The 16195-nt window shown below is 40.9% G+C and overlaps 1 protein-coding gene across 3 annotated transcripts in view; it reads right to left on the bottom strand.

Annotated features, from left to right (window-relative positions):
- dlgap1b (discs, large (Drosophila) homolog-associated protein 1b) overlaps positions 1-16195 on the bottom strand; it is a 111067-nt gene that overhangs the window by 32549 nt on the left and 62323 nt on the right. For all 3 annotated transcript variants that reach the window (XM_008396753.1, XM_008396754.1, XM_008396755.2), the window contains exons 3-6: positions 12471-13599; positions 9736-9950; positions 3986-4163; positions 3163-3418 (exon numbers count right to left, since the gene is read on the bottom strand). In XM_008396753.1, the coding sequence (XP_008394975.1) occupies positions 3163-3418; positions 3986-4163; positions 9736-9950; positions 12471-13532 (1711 nt within the window). In that variant the 5' untranslated portion in view covers positions 13533-13599. The remainder of the gene's footprint in view (positions 1-3162; positions 3419-3985; positions 4164-9735; positions 9951-12470; positions 13600-16195) is intronic.

Raw genomic sequence — 16195 nt, 5'->3', positions numbered from 1 at the left:
ATAAATAAATCAAGGATGTGGTTTCCCAAAGGTAAAATTGTTTTTGTCCGGTTGGTAAAGTTAATTTCTGGATGTATTTACTCTCCATAAATACTGACATTCCTGATAAAGATGTATAAAAAAATCTGGTGGCATTAGGAGGATGAATGAAGAAGTTGGGCCCCTAACCTGTCATCCTGCTGAGAATCCCAGTCATGACCTGTTACGACATCACCTGTTTTTCCATTTAAAATGTCCTGGTATTTTGAAGAGTTGAAATTTATTCATTATTATTTATTCATTTAATCATTCTTTAACAGGGATTGGGAGAAAGGCTATGTGCATGGGATTAAAAAATACATTCTAATTATGTAATGCTCGTACAAGGCAACCCATGCAGCCTATTAGTGTTTTATTCAATGAAAGTGATCTAAAAATATCTGACAACAAAAATATCTAAATGGAAAAACGGAACATTAAGGGACATGAGTGGGCATTTAATCATATTTCTTGTGCAGCCACGCTTTCAGTATTGCATTATGCTAATAGAGGTCACACAACAGATATGAAAATAAAATAATAGCCCTCAATTTTGAAGGATGTAAAAGGAGAGCTAATTAAGGCATGGAGTTTCTTCAAGAACGAGACTCGCCATGACACCTGCATTTAACACTGCATGAGCGGAAAATTGCTGTTGTGCCACCCTCTCGATAATGTTAACCTCTGCACACGAGCCTATGTTCCGACACGCAGCGAGAAAGAGAAAATGTGGTCATGCTGAGCTGTTCTCCCTCTCCAGTCACCGCCTTCCCACTGGACCAGGCTAAAAAGCAGCAGCTAATTAATTACACTGACTGATGACGAGGTGGTGAAAATCTCAGGAAGTGATGAACAGTGGAGTAGTGCAACTATGACAGTAATGTTAAGTAGTCCTTTATCCATGGCGAACTGCTCCTGACATCACCAACCTAACCTCCACGTCTCGTCTACTTGTTTGCAGCTGATTATGAGGCACATTTTCATTCAAAGGTCAGAAGAAGTCGAGAACAAATTACACACAACTCTGACAGCCAATCAGGCGCAATGCTGTATCGGCCCTGACCACACCGCCAACTAATCTCTTGTCTTGTGGCAAACCGAGGCTCAAAAAAAAAAAAAAGAAAAAAGAAAAAGGGATGTCCACTTAACTGCCCGCTTCTCTGTAGCCATTATGACTGATACGAGTGCTTTTTTCTGCTGACATTTAAAGTTGTTGTCTTTGTGTTACAATTGAGAAAATATTTCGGTGAAGGCTACGAGAGACAGTAAATAGCAAAAGAGAGGAAAAGAGGAGGGATTCTCTGTTGTATATCTGCGGTGCGGCAGCTGTGCAGGTTGAAAAACAGAGTTTTGTTTCTCACTGCATCTCCCCTGATAGATGGCTTTCATTAACTGCTGCTTCCTCCTGGGGAGGAACTGCAAACGTCTGTGTCTTCATCTCAGTCTTCGACAGATCGATACCTACAGTCACACGGCTGGACAATCAGCTGAGTTAATCATTGTCTTTAATTGCAATGTTAACCTGCACTGTTTGTGATATACAGCGCCTTTCTCGAGGTATTCATTCCCCTGACATTTTTCCACGTCACGTTGCTGCCTCACATATCAACGTGTTTTCTTAGGATTCTGTGTTGCAAACAAACACAAAATAGATCGTAATTGTGAAACTGAAGGAAAGTGATACATGGATTTGGAAAATTTTAACATATTTCAAACAAAGTCTTGAGCCCCCTTTACTCCAATCCTCCTAATTAAATTCACAACAATAAATTACCTTCAGAAGTAATTTAATTTGAAAACAGAGTTCTCACTTTAAATCCAGCTGTTCCGCAAAGGTCTTAGAGGTTTGCTAAAACTTATTAGAGAGCAATGAGGGTCATGAAGACTCATGACAAGTTTAGCTTGTTTAAGTTGATGGGGAAATGGAGGCACCCACATACAAGGAAATCCTGGAGCAAAGGTTAACAGGACAACAACAATACACATGCAGCCAGGGCCAAAATGATTTAGAAGAAGCATAATCATGTGTTACAATTTAATGGTGACACTATGGCACGTCTTGTAAAATAAAGTTTACAGTTGTAAACATTATGCAAGCTATTTAGGGGAAATAAAGGGCAACATTTTCATGCTTCAAAAGAACAATGCCCATGTGTCTGCACATGCATGCAAACCTTTTCCAATTTTCTTCTGTAAAATATTTTAACGTCATGCATCATTCGCCTTCCTTTTTATAACTAAATGTTCATTCCTCCTAATAAGTAATTATCCTAATAAAAATACACTGAGCTATGTGACTATAATATAATAAAATGCACAAAGGTTCGAGGGTCGTGCAAGGCACTGTGATGACGCAGAGATTGCCTCTGAAACCCTGAAAGGAGTTAATTGAAGAGGAGTTAAACTGTGGTGAACAAAACTTTTGTCACACTCAAAAATTTACTTGTTGTCACCATTGTTCCAGTTTGCAACGAATGTGTTTAATTAGTCAACTGCTGTACTTGTCGGCTTGGTTTGGGGAAATGCTCTCGTCTAATTGGCATAATTAAATAAGAGCTGAAGGGAAAGCCAGGCCGCATCAGGCGACAGAGACTCAACACACACAATGTACCCGAATGACGCTTGGATTTTTTTGCAGCCTGAAACATGGAGGCACTCGGTGCTGAATGCCAGCACCGCTAAGCATCAATCCGGCATATAGAGATACTGAAAAGTCAAGCTCTGTAGACCATGAGGCACAAAAGGGGGCTAAAATAAGATCCAGCAGTCCACAAGCTTCGGAGCTTAGTTAAGCTCTCTCCGTGGGAAAAAACAGTTCTGGCTTCAACTAATTGTATCGAAGAAGGAAACTGGGTCAGGTGGACGGCAACGTAGAGGACGGTTGCAGAGTGTGACTATGGTCTGCAGATTGATCACGGCCTTTTGTAAGGGCTACCAAGTGCAATCAAACGTCAATCAAATGCCTTCGTTTGCTGTAATTGGAACACTCTTTTCTTTCTCACAGTTAATTTTATTCTCGAGCTGCATTATTTAGAAACCACGGCGCCCTCTCTGCACCCAGATTAATATGTAATGGGCTATCGAATATGTGTGTTAGGTGGAGTCACATGAGTCGGCATGTGAAAAACGAATGTTTCCCCTGACCTGTGCTGCTCTGAATGGTTCGGACGGTGGTGGCGGTGCGCGGGGGGGAGTCCATCCCCCTCTCGCGTAGCGCGACGACGCCCTCTTCCTCCTCCTGTGAGCAGCCCTTCTCTATGGCACGCACGTAGCTGTGGCTCCGCATCCGGAAGCAGCCGGGCATGGGCAGGTCCAGGGCATCCACCGCCTGCGACTCCATCTCGCTAAACACCGACTCGCACACCGCCTCTATCTGCCCGTTCACCTCCACCTCGCTCACCTGCGACAGGAAAACACCGCGAATTACAACACGCCACAAAGCACGGGATAAAAGAGACTTTGAAAGGCGACATTTACGAACTGATAGACGAATCACAACAAGCTGGAGAATCAAGTCAGGGAAACATATTTTGGCATGTGATGATATTTGATTCTGATAAAGCCACAACAAACTTTATGCATATATATAACATGTTTGTTAGTTTGAATACGTTTAAACCATGCAGAAAAATATTGGACACCTTATTTGAGATTCTGCAAATTCACCCACATTTGCTACTTTTGTTTCGTAGAATGTGTTGAAACAGTAGAAAAAGCGAATCAAGGAAGAAATATGAGACCAGGGGGTGTTTTTTTCTTTTAAATAGCCAATTTAAATACTAATGCATCACCTGAGCCTCAGCAAACAGACTAATTAGGAGTCCTGGGGTTTTCCTTACTTTCTGTCTTTGCAGGATTATTTGTTGCAACTTTAAATTGACCACACAGAGGACTTACTCCCACCGCAAAAAGCTTACAAGACACGGTGGATGAGCTACAAGATACGGGCCTCCAGATATCCACTGACCTGACTGATGGTACTCATGGCTCTCATGTAGCTCTCGTTGCGGGAGCGGAATTTAGGCGAGGCCAGCAGCCCCGCTGGGTCCAAGCTGTCCAGGCTCCTGTTGATGGAAACCTCGCTCACCGCCCGCAGGTAGCTGTGACTTCGGATCTGCAGCTTGGGCGAGTGCTCCGTGGAAATCCTGCCACAAGAGAAGTGAAACGGATTACTGAAGAAAGGAAAAAAAGAGCATGAGCCAATCACAACAAATCGAGGTAGAAGCAGGACAAATGGGTGGGAGTACATAATCTTAAAGGGATTTTAGAGCAAAAAAAACAACAACCCTGTAAATAACTAAATTAGAATCTGTCTTTACATTGTTTTTAACAGCAGACATAATTTGATAATATGCTTTTCTGATGTAAAGAGAAGTTAATGATGTGTCATCTAGGCTGACCATTGTTTTGGATGATAAATGACTAAATTTAAAATAGTACATTTATTTTCTGAACAGTTCCGCTACTCCAGAAAACTTTTTACCTCAGTATATTAAAAATAATTGCAGCTTTTTGCTTCAAAAGAAATAAAAATCAAAGAATGGGGGACTAGGACAGACCAGTGTTACAGATAAATATAGGTGAATCAGCAGACAGACCAGTAAAGTGACCGTGGGTGTTGTTAGTGAACAAAAAGCGTAGTTATGACTCAATGACCAAGCCTGTGTCATGTGTAATTACCCCCATTCATTCATTTTTATCTTCAGTATTTTCTGCCCTGTGATTGGTTTTTCCCCTTTCAGACTATTCTTTGGATTTGGAAATAAATTTAACTTTAGGTATAATGTGTAGGTGGAATATTTTCTTTAAAACAGTGGCAAAACTGCTAAAGAATTATGCTATTTTATGTTACAGAGCTTAGAGTATGTGAACATGAATATATACGCTGTAATGATCCAGCACTGCTGCTTCAGGACAAAACACTACAGTATTGCAGTAGCACCTTTAGTCTGTCCTTGAGATACATGGCAACATTTTCTGAAATACTTAACCATCGAGACTCTTTCATACATGTCAGGAAACGGACGCGACTGCACCTGTGCCTTTAGGTTTGAGTTAATTCACAGACTTTTGAATCGAAGGAAATGAACGCAACAACTTTCAGCCTGGTAAAAAAAAACCCGCCAGGCCCGTCTCTAAGGGAGACGAACAGAGTGTCTCGTTATCTTCCACCTGCTTCCAATCTGATTGCTCAGCATGATTTGTGGTGCCTGTTTGCATAGGTGTGAGAAACTGTGTGTTTGGGTCGTTGAATACAGGTCAAACAAGTCGTCAATCAGGAGACGTCGAAACAGGAATCAGACTTGTTCTCCTCGCCGTACATATCGTGGCCAGCTCACAAAAAACTAACATTTACAAGATCATCAATTAGATTCTTAAACCTACTAATAACATAAAGGCAAACATATTCAGTGTTTCCCTCTCCTTTTGGCTCCCATTTTATTATCCAAGTATTTAAGAACGTCACATGAACACATGCTGTACAGCTCCTGCTCTCTGCCTCCAGGTCAGATCTCTTCAATTATGCATTTCTTCCTTAAAATAGAGCCTGGTTGCCACAGCAAAGCAAACCAGATTAGTCATCCTTGGATGGAACACTGGAGGATAAAGGTGAACTGAAGGGACAAATTATTGGGACAGGAATAAGGATTGTCAAATGCCCATTTAGCAACCGCAAAATTTTCATCCATGTTTGTTTGACCTTCTTTCAAGAAGTATCAAACAATATGGATCTCAAGCACCTCAAGGATAGTTTGATTGTCGTTCTTTTCATATTCATTTCCCCCCCAATATATTCTAAAAGCACAGCTCCATGTCTTTTTTCTTTTTATTTATCTTAAAAGTACAATTTTCAGGTCACAACACAGGAATATCAAATATGAAAAAATAACTCCTCAATCTATAATGAACATTAAAAACAATTTCATGCACGGCCAGTGTTCTTGAGGGACTAGATTTAACATTTTTGAATTAAAACCAACTGCAGACCGTCTTGCTCAATTTAATCTGCTAGGTTTATTTGTGGCATGAGCAGCTCTGTTCAAACTCAGTAAGTACTGAAATTTCATTTAAATGTCTCTTAAAAATGGCTACATTTACGGGACTGACTTCATTGAGAAGCTGCACATAAGAAAATATGCTTACTAGCAATTTAATAAAGTCTGTACATAATACGTTTGCTTTGTTAGTCAAGTTGGTTTGACAATTTTGTAAAAAAAAAAAAAAAAAAAAAAAAAAAAAAAAACAGGGCATCAAATAAAAGCCTGAGTGTTTTTCTAACATGTTGGGAAATATGAATATTTCATAAAAACAAAACAAACAAAAAAAACAACAACAACTAAGTAGCATCCAAAGAATTAAAACAGAAGTTGTGCCAACCTCGTCCCCACTATATTCTTCTGCACTCAGGAGACATTAGATACTTTTCAACTGAGCCAAATTTGTCACACCGAGTATTTCAATTGTCAGAGATACTTGTGAATCATTCATAACAGAAACTTGAATTCCATGTGGGTGTGGGTGATGCACAGAGGAATGGAGTCAAAAACAAAAAAATCTACTGATGCCTTTGTTCTGCACATCTTTTTTCCATATCTCAGTGAAGACTGTTTATGGAATCAATGACCTCTGTTTTGACATTTTAAAAGCAAGATCCAACTTGTAACACAACAGACTGACTGGTCAGTGTTTTCTAAAGGCTCTCTCCACGGAGCGATTGACATTTAGGCGTGTTTCATAGCCGACAATAAATAATAGAGTAACTCTAGCTGTCTGATGAAATCATTTTCTACTCCTGTTCCCCACTTTGCAAATTCTTTATTTGTAGTTCTTCTGTTAAAAAGAAAAAAGGAAAAAACAAAGAAAAAACATTCAAGTAGCAGAGAAGAATAAACACGTTGCCTAACTTTTTGGGAGCAATTCCAGGCACACCAAGGACAAAATGGTCACAGATTGCATTTTGAAACATATGGACGAACAAAGCTGATTATTCAATCATTGCAGGGGGGAACAGACTTGAGCCAGCTCACAAAGACTCAGTATGAAAACAAGTTGTCAGCGGCTCCCGACTCACTCCCTATCTCCAAAATGCAGCACTGCAGTTTGGGGTTGTTTCGCTGGATTGTATCAAATGATGATGGCATTCCCCACGCCTCACTCAAGTCATTAGCGGGGCCCCAAGCTGTGCCACATGTTCTTATATAAGAATGTGTGTCTTTGCATGCTAGTGTTTGTGCAACCACGAACAAAGACTGAGCATACACTTGTGTTTTTCTCATCTCCAAGTATTACACAGCTAATCAGTCACAGCCCCGTGCTTCAAAACAAGAAGGGTGTCCTCCTTTCTTTCTCCATTTATGTGAAGTATAAAGTAAAATACCTCCATTTGGTGAAAGATAGAGATCGAGTGCCTAGGACTTAATGAATGCTTTAAAATATTTATAAGGACTAGATTTGTTTATTGGTATAGAATAGCCTTAAAACTTGCATGACTGCATTTTTCTACCTTTGAATAAGCCATCTATATACAGGCGGTGTTAGTCGCCAGGCAACCGAACGCAAGTATGTTTGCAGCAACATGTCCTTTTATGATGGTAAAAGAATGTATGATTGATTTATGAATGTAACTCAAATTATTTGCGTAAAACTCACTTATTTGTGGATTGTATTGTACAACATAAAAATTCAACAGAAAATACAGCTTTGGAAACTCGAATACCTGGGCACAATGCTACTTGACATGCTACTGGCTGCTGTTTGCAAAGCAACCAATCAGAGAGTAAATATGCTTCATGAAGCCACCGAATATTGGTCACTTCCGCAATTTTCTTGATATCACATTAAAATCGCCTTAAGTCACAAACAGTGAAAAATATTTTTGCTCTTCTTAAAACCAAACTTGGCATACAAGGTGTACTTTAATATCTTCAGCCTTCTTAAAAATGTTAAAAGTTTTTTTTGTTGTTGTCTTCACAGAGCTTTTAGATATTTGCACTTCAAGACTTTTATAGATGTCCTTGATGGACTTACAGCTGGAAACATTTCTGAATTCGTGCTGTGAGGAATAAAAGCAGCACTGAGAAGCAAACGCCTTAGCTAACAATATCATTAAATGATTCTCCATTAATAACGCTCAGCTTTTAATCTCACATCTCAGTCACAGAACTGCTTTGAGAAAGAAGAAGGAAAAAATCTGACAACATTCTTGACCTACAGCAGATTTTTGAGCAATGTTGTAATTGGTTTCAGAAAGACTTCTGCACACAAACAGGGATCCATTTGAAATAATGGCTCGGTCTGTTCAAGGTGTTTTTGAAATGAAATGTAAAGGTTATTTTAGCTAGTCATCTTTTAGCAAACTTTACCTGTATCCAACAGCTTTACTCAACTGAGTCTGTTAGTTTGGGGGGAAAAACTGTGAAAAGTTCTTTGTGCTTTGCTGGTTTTGCTGCCATGATTCGAACACACCTGCGTAGCTCTGCACAACAGCAGCAGTCTCCTTCACTGCCACACAGGTGTAAACCCAGTGCGAGTGTCGTAGCGCTCATGTTGCGTTTGAAGGCGGCTCGAAAAAACAGGTTACCACATGTTAATGGATTAAACAGTTTTAACTGCTGATAAAAGTGCGGAAGCCCCTACTGTATCAAATTGACATATGAATAACAGAGAGTTGGCCATTCTAAGGTAAAAACCCAGCGCATACGGCATTCATGTTTTTTTATTTTTTTATTTTTCATCCAGACGGCTTCCCGCGCCCCCTGCAATGGCACGGCGCCCCCTTAGGGGGCGCACCCCACAGTTTGGGAACCTCTGCAATAATATATCACGGTTAACAGTGTTGAATGTTGCACTGAGGTTCAACAGAACCAGCACTGTGGTTCTTCCCACAGTCTGTATTTATGTGAATGTCACTGGACACTTTGCCAAGGGCAGTCTCAGTACTATAGTCGGCACAGAAACTGGACTGAAAGACGTCAGAGTGGTTGGTCACGGTTTGGAAGCAATTTAACTTTTGAAACACAGCTTTTTGGAAAAAAAAACCTTGCAGGTGAATGAAGGGTTGAAGATTGGCCTGTAATTCTGCAATAGTGACTTGTCCAGATTGTTCTTTTTTTTTTTATCAGTGATTTGATAACTGCTGTTTTTAAAGCTTGGGGTAAAACTCCTGATGAGAGGGATGAGTTTACCATTTCAATCAGATCAGATGCAATGACAGGAAGAACTTTCTTAAGAAAACCTTTGGGTAGATAATCAAGACAGCAGCAGGAGGAGCTTAACCGATGGGTTTGTCAATGATTTCAGAGAACAATGTTTTATTTTATCACAATGACCGCAAAAGCAGTCTATTCTAGAAAGTCATACATTCAAACAATAAAGTATTAACTATTGTGCCTCACAGATGGGATAATTTGTCAAAGCAAAGAGAGTATTAAACATTTTGGCAATCCAGGCAAAAAGATGAAAGAGCAAATGCCTTCTATTTCATTGGCTGCTGGGATGTTTGAAATTGGGCTGATTCTCAGTCCGCACTACCTGACTGAGTCCAAATTCAGTTGAAAAATGAACTAGATGATGTTTGACTGGCTGTAAAAAAATATTGTGAATTTCTCATGCTGACTGTCACCACCCTTTAATATTGCATGTCAATGCAATTTTGAGTGAAAACAAAACAAAAAAGTCCTCCCAAAAATGACCAAATCATTTACAGCATACACTCACTTGAGCGTGGTCATTTCAGTAAGAGAAGGCTGTGTGGCCTTCAGGTAGCTGGCTCGCCGTGCCTGGACCTTGGGCGAGGGCTTAGGGCTGCAATCTGAGTCGCCACTATCCTCCTCTGCCATGGCCTTGATGTAGCTGCCACTGCGCATTCGCCGGCAAGGGATCTCATCATCCTTCCCCACTGGAGAGAAGCCGCTCCAGTCATCCTGAGGCACCTGCAGAGAAGAGGTGAGATTAGTAAAACAAAGAGGAAGAAAAAAAAAAACATCCTTCTCACAAGCAGATCCAAAAATGGATCTAACAAGACTAGAATATATTCTAAACCGGCCTGTCTTGATCCTACCATTAACCTCACAATGCCGATGGCCTTCTTTTGTCCGTCCCATGATGCGTGCTGCATATCAAGCGTGGGAAAATTAATCGTTTTGACAGAATACCGCTGTAAACCCTGGCCTCTGCCTGCTCTCCTGGCTTTTCACACTCACTAATGAAGGTAGAAAAAAATAAATAAAAGGAAAACCCATCTCCGAGCTGGTATAATCTAAAAGAGAGCGAGTCAAAGACAGCAGAGATGGAAAGAGGAGGGGAAAAGACAAAGGGGGTTTTGTTCGACAGAACCACTGCACTCCCAATGTGAGTGGCTTTTAGGGCACCGGCTCTGAAGTGAAAGAAATGAGATACAGAGTGAGGGGGAAAAAAGTGCAGGGGAATCATTCAATGGACAACTGCGTAGCTAGGAAACCGAGCTGACCTTAATGTCAGGGGCAACTACAGAGTGGTAAAAAAAAACCAAGTTTGCCGTCTGTGAAAAGAGGTGCGTGAAATAAGTGCGTGAAATGCTTAATTTTTGTACTTATTGTTTTACACTTCATAAAATAAAGCACTTGTGATATGCTGGACGGAGATTTTCTTGCAAACATTAGCTTGCAATATGCTTTTTTTCTATAAAAACATCGGTAAACATGTGATGCTCCCACTAAGTGCTTAGATGCACTTTGGAGACAAAGGGAAAAAAAACCCCAAAAAACAAAGCTTTTTGTGTCTGAAAGAATTGGTGCCTCGTTGCAATGACAACGTCCTTCCTTAATCGGCTCAGTCGGCTTTCCAGGATGTTAAAATGCATGGCCAGACAGAACACTCACTGCCTTTGCCTTCCCCTACTCTGTAATTTTCACTCATGCTTTTCTCTGCTGCCCTTATTTACTTAGTGTTTTTTTCCCTTCTTGTAGTGTATGCACACACAGGCATAAAGTATGTACATTGACACTCTTTCTATAATCTGTCAACATTTTTAAAAGGTATATTTTTAACCAACTACACAAGACGGTATAAAACATCGTACACTTTGAACTTTGGAGTAACTTAAGGAGAAACGCAAGGAAAAACTTAAATGATGGACCAAAACAAAGTACAGCAAAACTGTGAGCAGGAAAGGCATTTTAAAGCAAGTTTAGGATATAAAAACAACATCTTAAGTTTCTAAAATGAAAAGGGTGTGAAAACCGTAAACCTGCACGAGCCCAGGTATCCACTTATGCTGATAGTCTGGACAAGAAAATGATCAATAAGAGAAGTAAATTTTCCGTCAGCGAGAGAGGAAAGCTGGTAAGAGTTGACTGGAAGATGGATGGAGAGTCCTGGGGGCAAAACATGGTAACTACTACGAAACGATTCAGGCTGGAGCGTACAGCCCAAGCTAAAATAGAATGATTAAGTTTGGAGCATATTTAGCTCCAATTTGATTGAGCTTGAACAATTCTGCTAGAAAAATAAAAGAAATAAAGCAGTCTGCAGATGTGGTAAAATGGTCAGGACATAACCCGGCAGAGTGGCAGCTGTTGTAGTTAGCCATGTCCACAAAGTATTGACTCATAAGACCCGGATACGAATGTACACTACATTTTTGTCACTCATTTTATTTGAAACATTTTATTTTCTATTTGCTAATTTTTCAATGAATTAAAGTAGGATTTTATGACTATTACACAAAATCATTTTAAAATACATTCAAGCGGCATGAATACTTTTGTAAGAAACTGAAAATCTTGAAAATTCTTCCAAGAGCAGAAAAAAAACAAAAAAACCCTAGCGTGACCCAGCAACGTTGCAGTGTCAGTATGCATGTCTCTCTGTGTTGCTGTGTGACCACTGAGCTTTGGGACTGGGGCAGTTTACTTTCAGCTTCTGTCTGCTGAACTCCTGCTCTCTCTCTGATCTCGCAGAGGCACCACTCTGACTAAAACACGCAATCTCATGACTGCTGCTACGACCAGACCGAGCACGATCTTGACAGCAGAATAAATGTAGTTTGACGCGAAAGTGTGCCACTCAAAACAAATTACATTTGCGCTCTAAATCTTCACTGTACTGTACACTGTCATTGTTCTACAGAAGAAACAGTCAGTACATAATCTTGCCCCTACTCCTTAAACATGTCACAGCATTGGCATATACAAACTTACAAAAACCAAAATTCAGCGCACATCAACACAAAAGAGGAGATGCCATGGTATGGTTTTTCAAGCATGTTTTATGAATATACAAAAGACAACAACACAAGACAATGATCAAGGTTTGACAGGATGAATCAATCATTCAACTCCTACAGACAGACAGGCATAAACAAATGCATATTCATGCGGGAATATAAAACAGATGCATGGAGTAGTAGCGGGCCACAGATGATATTTGAAGCATGACATGCAAGAGAGATGGGGATGATGCTACAATCCTACCTGTAAGAAATGGCAAGTGCGTCCTGGCTCGGCTTTGACGAGAGCTTTATCTAGATTGACAGAGGCCTTTTGGTACACCTCCCTCGCTCTGCTCACCGTCAGCGTAGAGGACCATGAGCTCTTCTTCAGCTGGACTTGTCCATCGAGGGCACTCATTAGCGGCAGACCTCCACTGCTGCCACCTGAGCACGCAGAGCACTTGACGTCGTTGTTGCTGCGTGACGTCTTGAGTGACTGGGCGCTGATGGTGTTGTAGGACTCCATGAAATATTGTGACTGGGATTTATCTGGGTGGCGTCCAATAGTCATGACCCCTGAAGGCATGGAACCAATGCCACCCCCTTGGTGGTGATGGTACAGACACACCTCCCGGTCAAGCATGTCATCTGAGCTCCAGTACCCTGATGTAGTTGTACGCATCTTGGGTTCTGACTTGGAGCGGTCTTTGCTCTTACTACGCTTACTGTGCTTGAGGGTCCCAGAGCACGAGGGAGGATCATCTGGGCTGGATTTGCTGCCATTTATCTTTCCGCTCCCACCTCCTCCAGAGCCCGAGGGCCCCTCTAGAGAGTGGGACTTGGTGAAAAGCTTCTGCACAGAATGCACGAGGTGGCGAATTCGACCAGGGCTGTCGCTGCGTTGGTGCTCCAATGCCGTATGCTTGTATTGCAGCGTGTGGTAGCCTTCGCGTCTCAACGGAGCTTGGGTCTCGAACTGCTCGAGCAAGTTTGACGGTATGCGGTTGTTGTTGTTCCCTCCGCTTCCCTTACAGCTCCCCGTAGGCCCGGTGTAAGGCACCAAGGCGCTGCACTCTTCCTTCAGCTCATGGTGGGAGCTGTAATGTCTGCGAGGGAAAGTACAGCTGGTCAGGTCAGGATAGGCACTGCACTCAGTCTGAAAGGCGCTCCGCTGTGTGTAGCAGGGGTTTTCAGTGGGATGAGCTTCCCCTTGGTTGAGGAAGTAGGACCGGCGGTCGGCGTGCCCCAGAGTCATGGAGTCATAAGAGGGGTCGCAGGTCACTGTGTGGTGACTGCGGCTGTTGGACAGGCCTTTCATGGTCATTTTGGCCTGGTTGGCTTGTGCACCCGACTGCTTCTGCAGAAAGTCTGCACAGGCCCCAAATCTAGCTCTACAAAGAAGCACGCATCCATGAAATAAAACAGACAAACAGGAAGAGAAAGACAGAAAAGAGAATTATAAATATGTTGGTGCTGACTCTCCATCATTCATGACATTTCTTACTGAAATAATAGAAGACAACTAGATCTCCTGTTTCCTAGAGGGGTTTCACCAGGTGGGAGCAGAAAACCCCTCAAGTAACATAAGAAATCAGGTTGCTTCCTATTTAAGCATAATGAGAACTATATATCTGAAACACTACTGTACACTCAAAGCACATTATAGCGCCTGCTTCAATTCGAAGAAAATTCTTCATAACCCTGAAATGCAGATGAAAACGTTTGATGCTGAACCTGTTCATCTCAGTCACCGTTTTATGTTTGTTCTTTAAAACCTTACTTGGAAAGACCTCTAAATTTAGAAGCAACAAGCTACAATGCCACTGACACCCATATTTGTCGTCAAGCTTCTGTGTACATTTTGTCTGTTTGGCTTGAAATGACCAGAAAAAAATGGCAGATATAAACTGCATTTGTTCAAGGATGTTGTCAGATTACGCAACGATGTAATAAAAAAAAAAGACCACAAACAAATGGGTACAGCAGTTTTAAAAATTTAAAAAGGTGGTGATATGTATTTGCCAGGCAAGCAGTGGTAATTTATACCACAACCAAGTAACTGTGTTGCCTCCAGTTGTCATAAAATTGCTGTATATATAAAACATAAATCAAAATTTGACTTTGCAACTTGACATCTTAAAATTGACCTCTGTCTCTTTAAGAAGCTCCTTCTCTTCCCAACACTTCTCCCTCAGCTCATCATCAGAACACAGCATAAAGTAACAGTTGTTATGCCGTTAACAACCATTCCTAGCAGCATCTACTGAGCTCATCATACGAACTACTTCTCAGTGCTATGCTGGTAAAACATTGCATTGTTAAAGGCTTAATGGAGGAACACTGTTGTAATGACATGCTGAAGGCGGAGTGTCAAATACAGCAGGAGCTTCTTAAAGAGACAGAAGCCCAATTTCAAGGTGCTAAATTGCAAATTAAAATTTCCTTAAAGCCTTGTTTGACAGACAAAATTTTTATAACAACTGGAGGTGACAGGCACTTGAATGTGCAATAAAATGACACTACATGCCTGGAAAATACATAATACTGCCACTTTAAATGTCTCCTTTAGGCTGCTGAGCAGGGGTGTATCCAGGAAGTTTGTAAAGAGGATTAAATCGGAGGAAGTGATCATCTCGGAGTGTCATGCCAAATTAAAAACTCAAGTGAAAAGAGGGCTGGTGTTGGAATAAATGTATATAGTTTTATCTCATCTTTGTAAGTGTGTGTGTATTTAGAACTTCTTGAGTAGAATATGCTGTTTTACAGAAACTAACTGCGCGTGACTTGAGGAAATAACTGACAGCAACCAACTGCACGTGACTTGAGGAAACAACTGTCAGTATTGATCGTACCCTCAAGTGAATCTGCAACAGCACTGAAAAGGAGAAAGGCAGAGGGGGTTGTTTCCTCTAAAACCCCCTCAGACCATTTCCTGTAGAATATTGTGTTAGGAGTTGATTGTGCGATATGAAGCAAGCTTGAATAGGTTTCAGTTGGTGTGTTTCCCCCCCTTTAGTAACTGAACCTCATGTAACTAGGGCGTTCCCAAACTAAATAAAAAGCCTGGAGAGCGGAGACTGCTTCAGAGTTGGGTTGGAGGATTGTAACTGAGCAGTCTCCGAGCAACTCTCCTTGCAAGTATACAGCTCATATTTGTCTGTGTCTCTTTATTGCAGATTGGTGAACAAATGTAAGGTTTCAGACCCAACAGCTGGATTAAACTTTATGAAAGTGACACAAAGGTCAAAGATTGACATACACCTAAATACATGAAAGATAAATAGTTCTAATTTATTTTCTTTATTAAGTTAATCATTCTAAAATGTTATAAACATAAGACTCTTAATCAGGGCAGTTTGTGGAGTGACCTAAATTCAGGTGGTTTATGATGTTTTATATTCAGATTTTTGTCATGTTTTTGTCACTAATAACTACAAAATGATACAAGTGAAAGTAGTTCAAGTCTGACCTTAAACCACTTTCGTCATCAAAGAACACTTAAGCATGCCGGATTACGTAAGTGTATCTGTAGGAAATTACTGTGAAGTTTTACTCAAAATATAAACACAGAACAGATACAGCAGCCCTCCAATTGGTCTCAACTTCCTGTTGGCCTAAGCTCTGACAATCGTTATCAGAATCTTTACTGTCAGGCATTTCACTGTCCTCTTCAGAAAATGATAAAATATGCAAATATCAGAGGTCACTACAATACAAACTACTGAATAGATGCAGATCTGCAGTGCACGAGTACATTGTCCTACAAGTTTCAAAATGTCTGGTATGTGGTATTCTTTATACATCGCTTGCAACGAGTGATTTTAGCTACTGTTGCCTTTCGATCATCTCAAACTACTTTGCTTGTTGTCCTCCGATATTAACAAGACTTTTTTTCTACACAGTTTTCCCCTGGATTTGTTGTGTTTTATTTACCATTGTCTGTAGACCTAGTAAGTTATTGTGAGGGGGAAAGTCATCTGGGGGAGC

Source organism: Poecilia reticulata, linkage group LG20 (assembly GCF_000633615.1).
Source record: "Poecilia reticulata strain Guanapo linkage group LG20, Guppy_female_1.0+MT, whole genome shotgun sequence".
NCBI classification, from domain to species: domain Eukaryota; kingdom Metazoa; phylum Chordata; class Actinopteri; order Cyprinodontiformes; family Poeciliidae; genus Poecilia; species Poecilia reticulata.
This window is presented reverse-complemented; position numbering and strand designations above follow the sequence as displayed.